The following is a 19242-nucleotide window of genomic DNA, read 5'->3' on the forward strand; positions in this document are numbered from 1 at the left end:
GATCTTTGATTATTGGTAAAGACCGAAGCCAAGGGTTTATAGTATATTAATTTAATCCATGATATAAATTTTGAACTAAAATTAAAATGCTGCAACGTTTTAAATAAATATGGCCATTCAACTCTATCAAATGCTTTTTCAGCATCTAAGGAAATGACACATTCTGGTATTTTGGGTGAAGGAGTATAAATAATATTAATTAATTTTCTAATGTTAAAAGATGAGTAGTGGTTTTTAATAAATCCAGTCTGATCTTCAGAAATAATTCAAGGTAATATATTTTCAAATCTAATGGCCAAAATTTTACTAAAAATCTTAGAATCCGTATTCAGCAAGGATATAGGCCGATAGGATGCACATTCAGTGGGGTCTTTATCTTTTTTAAGAATTAAAGAAATAGAGGCCTCATAAAAAGATTGTGGCAATTTACCTATAGTTAACGCGTCTTTAAAAGTTTTACAAAGCCAAGGAGAGATTATAGAGGAAAAGGATTTTAAAAATTCTACAGTATAACCATCCGGACTAGGAGCTTTACCGGAATTCATTGAAAAAGTAGCCTTTTTTATTTCAGTTTCCATAATAGGTGCATCTAGGAATACACTATCCTCTGTTGTTAATTTTGGGATATTCAATTTTCTTAAAAATTCATCTATTATAGAAGAATCCTCAACAAATTCTGATTGATATAAAGAATTATAAAAATCTTGAAAGGCTTTATTTATCCCTTTACGGTTGATCGTCAGAGTGCCATCTCGTTTACGAATCCTAGTAATTTGTCGTTTAACCGAAGCAGTTTTCAATTGATTAGCCAATAATTTGCCAGACTTTTCTCCACGTACATAAAACTGGGTTCTAGATTTAATTAGCTGATTTTCAGGAATTTGTCCAACCTCCCGGTGACCACATCAGTTCCCTCCCACAATCCAAAGACCTACAGTAAGGGTTAGTCACTTGAGGGCCCTGGCGCTGGAATCGTGGCGACACTCCGCGGGCTGCTCCCAGCGCATTCCTCACTGATTCGATTTGATGAAAATGATGCATTTCACTGTATGTTTCAAAGTTCAAAGTAAGTTCATTATCAAAGTAAGTGCGTATATGTCACCATATACTCCCCTGAGATTAATTTTCTTGCAGGCATTCACATTAGATTCAACAAAACACAATAGAATCAATGAAAAACTACACACAAACTAAGACTAACAGTCAACTAATGTGCAAAAAATAAACTGTGCAAATAGTACGAGAAGAAGATAATTAATAAACGAACAAGCAAACTGGGAACGTGAGTTGTAGAGTCCTTGAAAGTGAGTCCATAGGTTGTAGTATCAGCTTGGTTTTGAGGTAAGTGCTTACCCACGCTGGTTCAGGAGCCTGACGGCTGAAGGGTGACGCATTTCAAAATAGATGTCACAAATAAAGCAGATCTCTCGATACCACTGAAAATGCCAACACTCATCTTGTAACTCTGTCCCTCTTGCTCACTCCCCTACAGATCTATACTTCCCCTTGGTTCCACCACTCTGAACATTACCTTAACGGTCCTCATCTGCAAGTTCCTTGGGGCCTTCGCCCCATCATTCAGTTGCAGTGATATCAGTCTCCGTGTAAAATGGTTTCAAGTCAAGTTTATTGTCATTTAACTATATACATGTATACCGTCAAACAAGACAACGTTTCTCCTGACCAGGGTGTAAAGCACAGTAGTACACATAACACGTATAACAGACAATGACTGAGGAAAGTAAGGATAAAATCCACAGATGGATTACACATGAATAAACAATGTAAAGTGCACAAATTCAATATTGTAGGGTACAGAACAACTTAACCAGTTGATGCACCATCAATAACTCTAGGAGACGGGAGGCGAACAATAGGCTTTTATTAGCAGCAAGAGACCACCACACAACATCCTGGAGACTGAGGGAGGAGCAGTGCCTCCAACCGCATTTATACAGGGGTCTGTGGGAGGAGCACAGGAGCAGTCAGCAGAGGGGTGTGTCCAGACAGGTATATGTAGTTCACCACATTCACCCCCCACCCTTTGTTTTAAAAGAGAGTCCCCATGGGGCGAAGTTTCTTACAAGTATATTTACAGGTCAAGTCTATCAGGCGGTCGAATCTGTCGCTGCAATCTACGTAGCAACGGCGGTGATTGCACCAGTGATGGTGGTTGTGCTGGCTCCGGCCTGACTTGAGGTGCCAGCCCATTAGGTGTCAGTAATCCCTCATGCGTGTGCGTGGTGCCCGGTATGGGAGTGTCGTGAGGAGTCTGTGTAGGGCTTGGTGTGCGCAGTGTCTTGTGGGTATACACCTCGGTGGGTACAGGGTTCATAGTCACCGTGCAGTGTTCGGGGTAGGGGTCTGGTGCTCCTGCGGGCGTCAGGTCGCGGACGGAGACCGTGTCCTCCCGCCCATCAGGTAAGACCACGTAGGCATACTGGGGGGTTCGCATGTAGAAGGTGAACCCTCTCGACCATCGGGGAGTATTTATTGCTCCTCGCATGTTTCCGGAGCAGCACTGGCCCTGGGGATGTCAGCCAAACCGGTAGGGTGGTCCCAGTGGCAGACTTCCTGGGAAAAGAAAAGAGTCGCAATGCAGTGCAAAACTTTGAATGCAATGCGGCAGGGAGTTCAGAAGCTTAATAGCCTGAGGAACCAAACCGTTTCTCATCCTGACTGTCCTTGGCTTTACGCATCGGAGTCTCTTGCCTGATGGTAGAAAGTCAAGAAGGATGCTGGATGGAAGTGCGGGATCACTGATGATACTAAGGGCCCCGCGTATGCAGTGCTCCTGACGAATGGCAGAGAGACCCCAGTGATCCTCTCAGCCATTCACACAGTCCTTTGTAGGGACCTGTGGTCCGATGCTCAGCTGCTCCCACACCAGATGGAGACACAGCTTGTCAGGATGCTCTCCTATAAGATGGAGTGGGGGAAAGCCTCACTTGCCTCAGTCTCCTTAGGAAGTGGAGGTGCTGCTGTGCCTCCTTGTTCAGGGAGGTGATATTAAGGGACCAGGTGAGGTCGTCCGTGATGTGAACTCCCAGGAACTCGGTGCACTCAACTCTCTCTACGGAGGAGCCATGTATGCGCAGAGGGAGATGGTTCATCTGCACCTTCCTGAAGTCCACAGTGATTTCCTGGGTTCCTCTCGGGGTGGGCCATCTGGCAGCCATTGCAGCACTAACCTCTGGACCTCTTCACATTTAGCTTCAGCCTTTCATCTTCTCCCTGCTCGTGATAATCAATTGCAAACGGAACATTTTTAAGCCTCTTCAGCGCCCGGTGCTCTGAACGTTACCGCTTTGCTCTTGGATTCTGCCTGCGGCCTGTTCACGGTTTGCTTTGTAACACTTCTTTCTGTTCAGCATCACTTACAGAGTTACTGAGTCACAGAACAGCAGGCCCCCCCCTGGGCAAGGTGTAGCACCGGCTTGGTAAAGGATACCGATGGGAGAAAAATTCCATGGATTGTGGCCACCCGCTGCAGTCAACTTGTCTACTGCCACGATGAGGCCACTCTCTGGTTGGAAGAGCAACACCTCATATTCCATCAGGGGAGCCTCCAACCTGATGGGATGAAAACCAATTTTTCCAAAGTCTGGTAATTTCTTCTCCGCACCACCCTCTCTCTTTTTCCATTCCCCATTCTGGCTCCACTCTAACCACTTCTCTTCTCCTCACTTCCCTCCGGTGCCCCTCCTACTTCTCTTTCTTCCATAGTCCACTTTCCTCTCCTATCTGAGTTCTTCTTCAACCCTTTACTCTTTCCACCTATTACCTGCCACCTTGGACTCCTTCCCCTCCCCGCCCCCAATTTCTTATCATGGCTTCTTCCCTCTTCCCTTCCAGTCCTCCTGAAGGGTTTCAGTCCAAAATGTCGACTGTTCATTCCTCTCGAAGTATGCTGCCTGGCCAGGCTGAGTATCTCCAGCATGTTGTGTGTATTGTTCTGGATTTCCAGCATCTGCAGAATCTCGTGTGTTTAACTTTATAAACTGCCTTGTGTTAGGACTGCGGTCAAATAACTTCAGCAGCAAGGCATAAAATAAGATATTGTGACAGGTAACTCATCAAGCAGGGTGATGTAAATTGGAAAGATGGGAGAAGCCAGGAATCGGAGGAATGCAGAGATCCTTTGGGAGCTGCAGTGCTGAGAAAGGCCACACAGACAGAGATCCTGATCCTAAACACAAAGTACACTGCAGATGCTGTGGTCAAATCAACACGTACAAACAAGCTGGATGAACTCAGCAGGGTCGGGCAGCATCCGTTGACTGCTCATTTCAACAGATGCTGCCCAACATGCTGAGTTCATCCAGTTTGGACGTGTTGATGAGATCCTGACCCTGATTGGCCTCTGTGGAGTCTACCTGTTTTCCCATAATGCTCTGGTTTCGGCCCCCATCCCAAAGGCGTGCTACTACTGTTGTTTACCCCCAGAGTGGATCAGTGGGAAAATAATCCATGGGCATGTGCAAGGTGAGTTACAAGGGTACAGGGAAATAAGGAGGAATGTGACTGATGGGCCTCCAAGAGGAGGGATCTGGAGGCTTGCATGCCTCACTGAACCAGGGAGCTATTTTGGCTGGACTCAAGGTTTTATGTGTTGGTAGGGTTACCCATGCCAAACAGGTGAACGAGTAGAGGCCAGATTAAGAGTGGTCCACTAGTCCTTCAAGTTTAGGGGTTCAGCTCAAGGCTAACACCCTAACTGGCAAAACAAAATTGTTATGGAAATAGTGATGAAAACTCCTTCTACATCTGTGTGCGATGGTATTCTGGACTCTTTACCTGGGACTTGAATGACTGACAGTAGTGAAAAACCTAGAGGAAGCCCTGAACACCACCAGAGATGGAGGACCTTCATTGCTGCCCTAAACTCCAGCAGTGCAACGGGCAGTAGTTAAGTAAGGGACTGATGGGATTGCTCTGTTGGAGTTAACATTCATCTGATGGGCTGAACAGCCTTCTTCTGCACTGTAATAAGTAACCAAGCAATATGTAAGGCTTTTGCATTATATGGATAAACATTAAGTGAAAATTAAAATGCTGGAAATCTAAATTTTTTTAAAATCTGAAATTGCTTTAAGTTCACAGCGGGTCAAACCACTCGTAGGAAGAGATTCAGAGGTATTGTCATGGTGCGCGCTGGCAATGTTGGAACTCAAGTGCAGAAGAAAGACAAACTTTGAAGTAGAGACGGCAACAAAAGTTTGTTGCTAATAATTCCAGAAGAATGTCAGTGGCTTGGCTGAGCAACACCACATGAAGTAACATTCTCAAAACTAGAGCCTGTGATTAGCGCTAATTGGGCATCCGCTTAAATAATGCAAGTAACATGAAATTCCCAAGCATATCAAGATAAACAACAAGCTTAAATGGAAAGCACCGGGAGACTGCATTACGAAGAGTGAGTTCCTTGAGGAAAAACACAAGGAACTCTTAAACAATTAAACAATCTCATTAAACAACAATTTGCGGCGACCCACTTCCTGCGCAGGCGAACCGGCTCACAAATAGCCAGCGCACGGGGGAAGACTTTGGTAATGCGCCTCTGATGTCATTTCCGCCCAGAGAGGGCGGGCGCTAGGGATTTAAATGCCGGCGCCGCGAAGTTTGAATAAACTACCGTAGTCTCGAAACGACTTACTGACTGCGTGTCGCACATCGCCACAAGTTAACCATTTCCAGTGGTCTGAAATCCTCGGTCTCTGGCAGCCCACACAAGCACGAAGAGCTCATTATAGGTATCCATTAACTGAATGAGCCAAAGCATTCCCTGCCCGTTTGACATTGTTTTCTCTTTAAATACCCTTTGAGAGTGGTGGGGAGCCTGCAATGCACTGTTTGGGGTGGTGGTTGGGGCAGAGACATCAGGGACTTCAAGAGATGTTTGGACAGGCACATGAATGTGAGGAAAATGGAAGGAAATGGACATTGTGTAGGCAGGAGGGATTACTATATTTGCCATTTGAATACTAACTTAAGAGGTTCGAGGCAAGATTGCGGGCCGAAGTGCCTTTTCCTGTGCTGTACTGTTCTGATCAAAAGAGGAAGCAATGCAATATTGAAATGATAAAAGCATCATCTAAATGAGGATGTGCTTATTCTGACTAGACACCAAGTCATGTGAGGGTCCCTTCAAAGTGCGGAGAAGGGAATACTGTAAACATTATTTACCGTCCAGCTCTGTGGCAGTTCTGCAGTTTCATCAGGTTGGAGTGCAGGTAAATATAGAACTGGAGTAACGTCAGAAGTTATGTCTCTGGAAAAGCAACAGGGATACAAAGTAACAAAGTAAGTACATCATTTTAATGTTTTCATGTAGGTAACGTTGCATGGTCAACTGAAGTAGTATAGACAGTAACAACGCATACAAAATGCCCAAGGAACTCAGCAGGTCAGGCAGTATCTACAGAGAGGAATAAACAGTCAACCTTTTGGGCCAAGACCCTTCATCAGTCCGGTCTCGACCTGAAATGTCAACTGTTAATTCCATTCCAGGACATTCTCTCTTCTCATTGCTACTGTCAGGAGGGAGGTACAGAAGCCTGAAGGCACACACTCAGCAACTCAGGAACAGCTTCTTCCCCTCTTCCATCTGATTTCTGAATGGACATTGAACACAAGAACACTACCTCACTACCTTTTTTAATCTCTTTTTGCACTATTCATTTAATGTAACTTTATATATATATGCTTCTTACTATAATTCAGAGTTTTTAATTATAGTATAGTGCAATGTACTGCTGCCACATAACAATAAATTTCACGACATACTTTATGCCAGTGATATTAAACATGAATTTGATTCTGATTCTCTATCTGACCTGCTGAGTTTCTCCAGTACAGGGGTTCCCAACCTTTCTTACACCATGGACCCCTACCAAGGTGTCTGGGGCCCCTAGGTTAGGAACCCATGCCCCAGGATTTTGTGTGTGTGTGTGTGTGTTACTCTGGATTTCCAGCATCTGCAGAATCTCTTGTGTTATACATTGCAATAATTTTAATTAAAAGTGCTTATTTTATTAGTGGATAATAAATCTCCTTTAGAATATTTACCATTCATCTAACTGGATTTCTTGCTATGTAGTACTGAGAGTAGAGATATAAATTGCTCTGTATTTGGTCCCTGCACTGAAATAAGATAGACTTGGACTGAGTATTAGGAGGTGCATCCCACATTGTATCTCAATAAATAAATAAATCTAATCAACCTGTTTTAATGAAAAATTATTCAGAAGGATTCGGAAAAGGTCAGCTTACGTCATATGAAAATGTTGAATAAATGGTCTCCAAGTTTCTTCAAATTTAACCGAAGTATCGATAGTGCCACTCCTAATTTTTTCCAAATTTAAATATGTTATAGTTTGGGAAAACCATAGAAATGTAGTAGGCGGATTAGAATCTTTCCATTTAAGTAAAATGGATCTTCTGGCTATTAATATGACAAATGCAATCAAACGGCAAGCTGAAGGGGATAATTGACTGGAGTCCATCATTGATAATCCAAAAATTGCAGTAATAGGATGAGGTTGTAAATCAATACGCAAAACTGCTGAAATAATATCAAATATTTTTCCAAAAGAGGGCAATACCAGAACATATGTGTCAAGGAAGCCACCTCAGACTTTCATCTGTCACAGACAGGATTTATATGGCAATAAAAATGAGTTAACTTATCCTTGGACATATGGGCCCTATGAACCACCTTAAATTGTATCAAAGCCTGTCTAGCACACATTGAAGAAGTGTTAACTAGTTGGAGAATTTTCTCCAATTTCTCTGTAGGTGAAGATACCTGAAGTTCTCTTTCCCATTCATTCTTAATTTTATCAGATGTACCTAGATGTATTTTCGTAATCAGATCATAAATAATTGCTAATAAACTCTTCTGATGGGGTTTAAACCTAAAAAAAATTCTGTAATTTCAGTTTGATGTGATACCGGAAAAGTAGGTAAAATATTATTCAAAAAGTTTCTAATCTGTAAATATCTGAAAAAATGTGATCTAGGCAAACTGTATTTATTAGACAACCATTCAAAAGACATGACAGTTATCCATGAATAAGTCACGAAAACATGTTATTCCCTTCGTTCTCCATAAAAGAGAAGCTTGATCAATTCTGGATGATTGGAAGAAAAAATTAGATATAATAGGACTTGACAGGATAAATTTATTCAATCCAAAAAATTTACGAAATTGAAAGCATATTCGTATTGTATGTTTAGTTATTGGATAAGTCATTTGTTTATTCAGTTTAGTCAGTGCAAAGGGAAGTGAGGCCCCTCAGATAGAAGCCAATGAGAACCCCTGTACAGACTCACACTTGAGGTTCACCCATCGTGGACAATGAATTTCGTCCAGATCTTGAGCCCAAAACATTAAATATCAAATATTAATTCCATCAAATATCGAATATTAACACCAGCTCCATAGCAAAGAAAGCCCAGCAGCATCTCTACTTTCTGTGAAGGCTGAGGAAAGTCCATCTCCCACCCCCCAACCTCATCACATTCTACAGAGGTTGTATTGAGAGCATCCTGAGCAGCTGCATCACTGCCTGGTTCGGAAATTGTACCATCTCGGATCGCAAGATCCTGCAGCGGATAGTGAGGTCAGCTGAGAAGATCATCGGGGTCTCTCTTCCCGCCATTATGGACATTTACACTACATGCTGCATCCGCAAAGCAAACAGCATTATGAAGGACCCCATGCACCCCTCATACAAACTCTTCTCCCTCCTGCCATCTGGGAAAAGGCACCGAAGCATTCAGGCTCTCACAACCAGACTATGTAACAGTTTCTTCCCCCAAGCTATCAGACTCCTCAATACCCAGAGCCTGGACTGGCACCTTACTGCCCTATTGTCTTGTTTATTATTTATTGTAATGCCTGCACTGTTTTGTGTACTTTATGCAGTCCTGGGTAGGTCTGTAGCCTAGTGTAGTTTTTTTTTTTGTGTTGTTTTTTACCTGGTTCAGTCTAGATTTTGTACTGTATCATGTAACACCATGGTCCTGAAAAAATTTTGTCTCATTTTTACTATGTACTGTACCAGCAGTTATGGTCGAAATGACTTGACTTAATTGCCCAATAATAGAATCTTAAATTTGGCATCACCAAACCGCTCTCCTTTTTTGATTTCTGTAAATATTTCTTACTTAACCTAGGATTTTTATTCTGCCATATATATGAAGAAATTTTAGAATCGATAATATCAAAAAAGGATTTAGAAATGAAAATAGGTACTGCCCGAAATAGATACAGAAATTTAGGTAAAATAATCATCTTAATAGTATTAATTCTATCAATCAACAATAAGGACAATGGGGACCATTTAGTAAACAGTTGTTTAACATGATCAATTGAGGGTAAAAAGTTAACTTTAAGTAGATCCTTATGACTCTTAGTAATTTTACTTGAAATAAGTAAAGAAATCAATAACCAGTCTGAATGGTGATTGTCTATAGATTGGAGCTTGCATATTTAATGGGAAAAGGTCACTCTTATTAAGATTCAATTTATAACCAGAAGAAGTACTAAACTGAGCAAGTAGTGATATTATTGCAGGGATGGATTTCTCTGGGTTAGAGATATATAGTAACAGTCATCTGCATAAAGGATTCAGACAACAGTTAAAATCTCCACCCATTATCAACATATGTTCATTTAAATTAGGAAGGGATGCAAAAAATGTTTAAAGAATTCAGGATAGTTGGCATTTGGTGCATAGATATTAACCATAACAACTTTTTGGTTATAAAGTAAACCAGTAATTAATAGAAATCTACCATTCGGGTCTGAGGTTGTTTCATAGTGAACAAATGAAATCGAGGAGTCTATAAAAATAGATGCACCTGTGAATTAGAATGAAATTGTTAGCCCTTCCAAAACCTAAAGAAATGCTGATTATCCTCCTTTCTCACATGAGTTTCCTGGGCAAAAATAATCTGAGCATTCAATCTATGAAAAACTTTTTTAAATCTTCTTCCGTTTAATCGGATGATTCAAACCATTCGTATTCTATGAGACAAAGTCAGTAATATTATCCATTTTATTTGAATAAACCATATGGTATGTAAAAGGTTAACCTTCCTGCATAGGAAACTCATGAATCTGGAAGAGGGAAAAAGGTTTAAAGGGGAACCGGAGTTACGACAATTCAGACATATTTGTAGTTTCAGTTCAGCCCAGATGAAAAAAACTAAACTAAAGATAATCCCACTCCCCCCCACAAAAGCCTGGAAAAAAACTGACCAATAGACAGCCAGAAAGCTAACTAGAACCTCCCTTACCCCCACCCTCTTGATGGCAAGTCTCCAAAATTGAAAAAAGATGCAAAATACCACCCAGTCAAAACATTGAAAAAGTAATGTCATATTTGCAAAACATTTTGAGAGCCGAAATCTTAAAAAGTGAAACAGAATATAATCTTATTAATATTTCAGGAAAAAAAAAACAATCGGTCACCAGATCAGAAAAAAACTTCAAACTCTAACAGTCAGATCTATAAACTGGTTATTAATTTATAAACTAAATGAATAGAGACACAAAAAATTGAGAAAAATGCAAACTTTCACCTTAGTCAAAACATTGAGAAGGGAATGATATAAACAACACCAAACATGTGTTAAAAAAAGATCAACCATTTGCAAAACATTTTAACAGGCAAGCTCCCAAAGAAATGAAACCGAATACAATCTTATTTATATTTCAGAGAAAAAAAGTCAATCACCAAATCAATTTCTTAATTATTTTAAAAAAGAACAATTGAAAATAATAAAGTAGCAAGTGAAAAAAAACTTAAACATAGAAGCATAATAAACATTCATACTCCATAACAGTGTTAACAAACCAATGGCAAAAATCTTCAAACTTCAAAAGTCTAAATCTATGAACTGATTACTAACTTATAACCAAATGAATACAGACACAAAGAAACAGTAAATTTATTAGACAGCTGGAATCGAACGTTGACCGTCAAGGAATTGTTGAGCTTCTTCCACGGATTTAAACCATTTACGTGATTTGTAAGGCAGAACAACAGGCTGGAAATAGCAGAGCTGGTTGAAACTTTCTTTGATAAAGCTCAGACACCACCGGTTTAAAAAGCAATCTTTCTCGCATTACCTCGGGACTATAGTCTTCAACCAGTCGAAACTCGAGGTCCCCGTGTTCAATGACCCCTTTCCGACGGGCAATTTGAATTAAATGCTCCTTGGTTTGCACATAGTACAATCAAAGCATAACAGGTCGGGGCTTCAGCTGTTTAGGGGGTTTGGCTCTCAGAGCACGGTGCACATGATCAAGTATAGGGGTAGCAGAAAAAGCTTCAGAGCCAAGCATGTCCATTAACAATTGAGAGAAGAATTTAGTAAGTTCACCACTCTTCATGGAGTCCTATTATTCGCAGGTTCTGTCTATGACTGCGACTTTCCAGGTCAATAATCTTGAGCTTAAACTGTTCCATTGTCTGAGTAGTCAAAGTTAATTTCTTTTCCAGAGCATCCAGTCTGCGATCTCTCTGTCTTCCAGCTTCATCGAGTTCAGCTATTTGCCACTGTTGTTTTTCACTCTCCCGCTTAAGAGCTCCCAGTCTGCTTTCGATCTCCTTTAATACTACTTCCAAAGTAGAAAATTTTTATCAAATTTATCATCCAGGAGTTTTGACATAGCTTCCAAAGTGAGTGGAGACTGTTTAAGTAGTTTAGGATCTCCTCCTTTCCTTCCACTTCCGTTACCGGCTTCCTTGCCTTCGACTGATGCTTTTTGTCCTCTGGTATTCATTTTCAGTGATTAAGAATCAAAGTTCAGGCATATAAAAGTGTTATAAATACTTTAATATAAATAGTGAAAGGGTGGTAAAAAAAAATTGAAAAATGAACGGAGTAAAGCCAAAATACGACTTATTCCATCTGACGCCCCAAGAGAATCCCATGCTGACCAAGTCCTAATTTCCTATGCTTAGCCCATATTGCTCTAAGCCCTGTCCCTCCATGTACCTATTCAAATACTTTCTAAGTGATTGTTTAAGTATGGTCCTCAGCCATACCAGGTGGTCGAGTAGTGTCGCGGTTAGCGTAATGCTATCTTAGAGCCAGCGACCTGAGTTCAGTTCCCTCCACTGTCTGAAAGGAGCTTGGACGTTCTCTCCATGACCGAGTTGGTTTCCTCTGGGTGCTCTAGTTTCCTCCCATGTTCCAAAGACGTACACGTTAGTAGGTTAATTATGGGCGCGGGCTTGTTGGGTTGGAAACGTCCGTAACATGTTGTATCTCTAAATAAAGATAAAATAAAATATTGTTGTACCTGCCTCAAACATATCCCCTGGCAGCTCATTCCATGTACTCAGCACCCTCAGTGTGAAAATGTTGCCTCTCAGTTCTCTTTTAAGTCTTTCCCCTCTCACCCTAAACCTCTGCTCCTATCTGTGCACTCCACTACCTGGGGAAAACTCCTCTACCTGCTACCACAAAACCCGCTGTAGATTGGGGCACTGCTCTGCCTCCACTCCATCCACAACCCGACGTAGGCTGGGGGAACCACTTTGTTGAGCACTTCCACTCTAAGCACAAAAACTGGGATTTCCCAGTGGCTGACCACTTCAGTTCTTATCCGCATTCCTGTTCTGATATGTCGGTCCGATGCTTCCTCTTCTGCCGTGATGAGGCCACTCTCAGGATTGAGGAGGAACACCTCATATTCAATCTCGGTAGCCTTCCACCTGATGGCATAAACATCTATTTCTCCAGCTTCCTCCTCCGCCTTCTCTGTTCTTCAGTTCCCTACCTCTTACCTCTTCTCCTCACCCACCTATCCCCTTGTGTCTTTCTTCCTTCCCTTTCTCCTATGTTCTTCTCCCTTCTCCTATCAGACTCCTTCTTCTCCAGCCCTTTTACCTTTTCCATCTATCACTTCCCAGCTTCTTTCATTCCCCCCCCTCACCCACCTGGCTACACTTCTCACAATCACACTTCCACCCACCTTCTTTTGCTGGCTCTCCTCCCTTCCTCTCCAGTGCTGAAGAAGGGTCGCATCCCAAAGCGTTGACTGTTTATTCATCTCTAAAGATGTTGCCTGACCTGAGTTCCTCCAGCATTTTGAGCGTATCATTCTGGATTTTCCACATCTGCAGATCCTCTTGTGTTTACCACCCGCTTACCTCTGCCTTTCATGTTTCACAACACTCCCATTTTTCATCAACAGTTGCTGTAGGGAGGCACAGGGTCAGCTCCAGTGTTCCACAGAGAACAAGAACTGGATGGGGCTCACAGTTTAGTTCACATCTAAAACCTAACCACTCCAAGAGATCCTGTTAGTCTTGGCCATCCCTCCCCCTCGGGTCGTGGGGTGGAGGTATGTCTCTATCAAAGGCGCTCCTTCCCTCTGCTAGCTTGCAGGTCACCCTTAAGCAAGGTGTAGTAACTGCTTAGCCCTCCAATTATGGGCATGTGAAGCCATGGAACTGGTGGTGGATGGTCATATGAGCAGCTGGTGCCTATCACAAGTCCTGGTTATGCGACCACTGACACCTGGCAGACAATCTCTGAAGAGTATTGATAATGGCTGGCATCCCCATCTTATAAAGACACAGCCCCAAAGAAAGCAATGGCAAACGATTTTGTAGAAAGAAATTGCCAAGAACAATCATGGACAAGGACCATGATTGTGTAAGTCATATGACTCAGCGGATAATGATGATGATGTTGAATCACTCCTAATGAATCAAGGATCTGCCTTATGCAATACTGTAGCTCATTTATGAGATTAAATATTATGAGGCCTGAGACTGGAACGAGAGGACAAAGCCTCAGGATTCGCGGAGAATAGATTTAGCATGAAGATGAGGAGAAACTGCTTTTCCAAGAGAGTAGAGAATCTGTTGGATTCTCTGCCCAGGGAAGCAGTACAGGTTACCTCGTTATTATATTGAAAAGGTCAGGGTGCAGGACTGGAGGCGAGTGATGGCCCGTTTCAGTTCGCTGCTCTGCTCTGCTCTGCGCTGAACCATGGACAGACTCTCTTTGTGGACTTCAGTTCAGAATGCTATTTGCTTGTGTCTATTGTTTGCATGATTTGTTTCTTTTCTCTGCACAGTGGATGTTTGCCGGTCTTCTTTTTATTAATTTTTATTTTAGTTTATTTGTTTCAACCCAGATAAGTGTGAAGTGATTCATTTCAGTAGATCAATTCTGAAGACAGAATAAGACTCTTGGCAGTGTGGAGGACAGGCGAGATCTCGGGGTCCGTGTCTGCCGCTGCACGGGTTGACAGTGTTGTTAAGAAGGTGTATGGTGCATTGGCCTTCATCAACTGTGGGACTGAGTTCAAGAGCCGTGAGGTAATGTTACAGCTATATAAGACCTTGGTCAGACCCCGCTTGGAGTACTGTCTTCAGTTCTGGTCACCTCATTACAGGAAAGATGTGGATGCAATAGAAAGGATGCAGAGAAGATTTACAAGGATGTTGCCTGGATTGGGGAGCATGCCTTATGAGGATAGGTTGAGTGAACTTGGCCTTTTCTCCTTGGAGTGACGGAGGATGAGAGGTGACCTTATAGAGGTGTATAAGATGATGAGAGATATTGATCGTGTGGATAGCTAGAGGCTTTTTTCCCAGGGCTGAAATGGCTAACATGAGGTGCAATTGTTTTAAAGTGCTTGGAAGCAGGTACAGAAGAGATTTCAGAGGTAAGTTTTTTACACAGAGAGTGGTGAATGCATGGAATGGGCTGCTGGCAACGGTGGTGGAGGCGGATATGATAGGGTCTTTTAAGAGAATCCTGGATAAGTACATGGTGCTCAGAAAAATAGAGGGCTATGGGTAACCCTAGGTAATTTCTAAGGTAGGGACATGTTCGGCACAACTTTGTGGGCCGAAGGGCCTGTACTGTGTTGTAGGTTTTCTATGTTTCTATGTAGCTTATATACATAGATTTCTTCAGCCTTGTCAGAAAGTAGAGGCATAGGTGAGCTTTCTTGACTGAATAGGACATATTCTGGGACCATGTGATGGGCACTCCCAGGAGTTCAAAACTGCTTGCAGATTTCCACTGCTGTGCCACCAATGTAAAGGGGGTTGAGAGTGATGTGAGGCCTCCTGAAGTTAATAATCATCTCCCTTCTCTTGTTGACCTTAATGAAGAGATAATATCTAAATGCAGTCTTCTCTAACAGGGCAGAATCCCCTCAATGCTGCACTGAAATGTCCAATCTAGGGTAGATACATGGAGCTTAGAAAAATAGAGGGCTATGAAGTAGGAAATTCTCGCCACTTCTAGAGTAGGTTACATGGTTGGCACAACATTGTGGGCCAAAGGGCCTGTAAAGTGCTGTAGATTTTCTATGTTTCTATGTTCTATGGGAGATGAATCTCAAAGTTGTGTAAAGTATACATACTTTGATAATAAATGTACTTTGAACTTTGATTAAATATATTCAAGACACAGGTAGATTAATTTTTGAACAGCAGGGGGGAATTAAGGGTTACGGGGAAAAGGCAAGTAGCTGAAGCTGAATCCAAGGCCAAACCAGCCATGATCTTATTGAATGGCAGAGCAGGTTCAAAGGGCCAGATTGCCTACAACTTCTCTATTTCTTTTGTTCTTATTTAGGGAATCCAGAGGGGATATATTTAAATAATTACCTGACAACAGTGCGAAGTCTGTTCTCTGAACAGTCTCTCAAGGCTGTTCAGAGAATCAATGGGCTGCAAATACCTCAGTACTTCATTACTCCATCATTCAATTCTGCTGAAAGTAGCTAGCACTGGCTAAACTGGGTCAGCAATGTATGACCAAAACATATTCAGAAGTAGAGTCTTCATGAAATTAGGCTTTTGGCCATTCTTAGCTAATCCAGTTTTGTATTCCTTGATCTGTAAGGCAGGTTGGAAGTGTGTATGCTGCACAATTTTTCCAGATGTAATGTGACCTTATGCATGACTCCAAATCCAGAATCAGAATTACCGGTAGGTTTATTATCATTGACATATGTCATGAATCAAGATAATAATGGGATAATTCCTAAGTAAATCAAAGATTATTTTCCTTTTTAAAATGGGTAACTCTTGTTCCATTATGATTGATGTGGTTACAACCCTCACAATCTATTTACTGAATACCTCTTGAGAAAAATTAGGAATATCAAATCAAACGAAGTGCAATCATTTCACAGTAAACCTGTGAGTTGTCTCCCACTTTGTTACGAACATACTGGATTAAAAACAAAAGCTTTTCCCCCATTCCTAACAGAATGCCAAGAAATAGTGGCCTCAAAATGTAGAATAATAATTGGGCTTATTAACATGACAAAAATGCTCCGTCGCTTAGAAAGTGACATCTCTGTTCGAAATTCTGGAAATACAGTATGGAAGTAAATTTGCAGAAGATACTATATGTACAATTGGGATGTGGTTTTGTAGGGACATTGACTGAAAGAAGAAGCGGTTTCAGTACTAATTAACTCATTCTATAGGAGTACAGCTTGAACAAGGAGAATGTTTAATCTGTAACTATATTGTATGTATCATTTATTGAACAGACTGTAAAAGGTGATGATGTATCTACTCAAATCGTGGGTGGTAATAGCAACCTCATTGGTATGTTATCTGTGTGCTATTAGTTGTAAATTAGTTGGTTAATTGGTCACATGGGTCCGTTTGTCTATCTATCTATTAATTGAAATGCAATGAAGAATAGGCCCTTCTAGCCCTTCGAGCCACGCGCCCAACAATCCCCTGATTTAACCTTCGCCTAATCGCAGGACAATTTACAATGACCAATTAACCTAATAACCGGTCCATCTTTAGACTGCGGGAGGAAACTGGAGCACCCAGAGGAAACCTATGTGGTCACGGGGAGAGCATGCAAACTCCTTACGGAGAGCAACAGGAATTGAACCCATGTCGACTGCACTGTAAAGTGTTGTGGTGCCCAATTGGGTGGTGCAAGCTTGTCTGAATGGAAGGTCCCTGTTACTGTGTTACATCTAAATCTAAACCTCCTCCCAGTTGTGTAAAAGAACAATAAAGTTTTGTTCAAGTTAGGAGAATCTACCCACAGAATAATTACTCTACACAGGGCTGGTCACCTTACCCAATGAAGGACATAAATATTGTACATGATGCACCATCAATAACTCTCGGAGACGGGAGGCGAACGATAGGCTTTTATTAGCTGCAAGAGACCACGATTAGTAGCAAGAGATCACCACACAACATCCTGGAGACTGAGGGGGGAGCAGTGCCTCCAACTGCCTTTATACAGGGGTCTGTGGGAGGAGCCACAGGAGCAGTCAGCAGAGGGGTGTGTCCAGACAGGTATATGTAGTTCACCACAGTACAGTGGGACATGGGTTTGCTGAATTAATTTCTGAGAGGGTGATCCTATGATAAAACAGAATAGAATGGGACTACATTCTCTGGAATTTAGAACAATGGGAAGCCATTCCATTGAAAATTAAAATGTTCTTCAAAACTTAACAAGGCAGAGGCCAAGAAAGTGAGTGGATTGGTTGTGGGAACAGTTCAATGATGTGGCAAGTGAAGCTGGGTGAAGTTATCCTCTCTGGTTCAGGAGCCTGATGGTTGAGGGGTAGTAAATGTTCCTGAACCTGGTGGTGTGGGTCTTGAGGCTCCTGTATCTTCTTTCTGATGGCAGCAGCGAGAAGAGAGCATGACCTGGGTGTCCATGATGATGGATGCTGCTTTCCTGCGACAGCTTTTCATGTAGATGTGATCAACGGTGGGGAGGGATTTACCCGTGATGGACTGGGCCATATCCACTACTTTTTGTAGGATTTCCATTCAAGGGCTTCCATACCATTTTACAGAGAAAGATCAAGAATTTTGTATGCAGCTATATGGATTGGTGATCCCTAATTTCCTGTGAAGACAAACATTGTCTTCACAGTAATCAATTCCCAGTGCTGTTTGTAAGGGGTTTGTGACCACATGGGTTTCCTCTAAAGGTGTGTAGTTATGTCAAGGCAGATTGACCCGATGCAAGAGCGCAAATACCACAAACACAATAAAACGAACAATATTTTATCAAACTTTACTCTTTATTCATTGCATGCTATGGGGGAAGTTACAGACTGATCTCCCAAAGAGCCAGTCTGGACACTACCCTCCCCCAAATCACAATTCTTCACAACTTATAATATTGATCATCACGTATGCAGGAAACCTTACAATTACAGAAGTTAAGACAGTTTTAGAATTGTTTGATCATATACTATTAGATGTAAAATCATCATTGGTTAGTTATAATTATTTTCTGCCAAAGCTAGCCTGGATATAACATCAGTTCCTTATATTGACACCTTCCCCTTTCTCTCGGATGTTCCATCCCCTATGCTATCCTTCCCCTATTTACTTATACCTTGAGATGTTCTAGCATTTTCAGAGAACCATGTCTGGTACATCACCTGTTACTGGGTAGGGTTTCTTTCTGACTTACCCAGCGACAGTATTGATCATTAGCTAATCATTGTTCTTAGTCTATACCCATATTTACCTATCCCTCTACTCTATCACTGGACCAGATAAACCCATAACCGAAGCTTTTTCTCTTCGTTTTGACCCTCCGTCCAGACTGAAACGGCATTTTCCTCCCCCGAAAACGCAGATTTTCAGAAATGCTCTCCAGAGTGAATAAATCTGAAAACGCCTAATACCTGGCGTAGTGTGTACGGGGTAACCGGCTATTTTTAAAACTGCTATCATGATGTGCCGGAACAAATGTTGGCGGCAGCACGGTATTTCACTGTTTTCTTGAACACAACCTCCAACAGCACAACAGTATGTGACAATAGATGTGTAACAGCCTAATGTAACATTGTATGGAAATACAAGATAACACTGCTGAAGACATGTTTTATACATTTAACAAGGTGCTTTATTAATGTATTGCTTGTGCAAACATTCAATAAATGCAGTTGTCACTTTTGCCCAGTAACTTGTTTTATCGCACGTTAAATACAGCAGAATAATACAGAAAGACATGGCAAAAGTAAAGGCAAACAAATGAGGTAACAGCAAATTTCACTTCTGCCCAGTAACAAGCCTTATTGCATTTAGTTGTAGCTGTCGTCCCTTTCATTGGTGAAGAGACTATGGCTGTAGGAAATGTTTCTGGACAAACGTGCACCAAGTCTTTCGTTTGCCAATTTCTTTTTAAGCTTTTCTAGTCTGTAACTGGGCAAACGCACATCAAGTATACCGTGCGCAT

The 19242-nt window shown here is 41.7% G+C and overlaps 1 protein-coding gene across 1 annotated transcript in view; it reads left to right on the forward strand.

Moving 5' to 3' along the window:
- The first annotated feature begins 4476 nt into the window (after positions 1-4476).
- Positions 4477-19242, forward strand: part of ocstamp (osteoclast stimulatory transmembrane protein) — a 39955-nt gene continuing 25189 nt past the window's right edge. The window contains exons 1-2 of the mRNA XM_073062366.1: positions 4477-4485; positions 5641-5753. Of these exons, the coding sequence (XP_072918467.1) occupies positions 4477-4485; positions 5641-5753 (122 nt within the window). The remainder of the gene's footprint in view (positions 4486-5640; positions 5754-19242) is intronic.

Source organism: Hemitrygon akajei, chromosome 11, assembly GCF_048418815.1.
Source record: "Hemitrygon akajei chromosome 11, sHemAka1.3, whole genome shotgun sequence".
In the NCBI taxonomy this organism is placed as follows: domain Eukaryota; kingdom Metazoa; phylum Chordata; class Chondrichthyes; order Myliobatiformes; family Dasyatidae; genus Hemitrygon; species Hemitrygon akajei.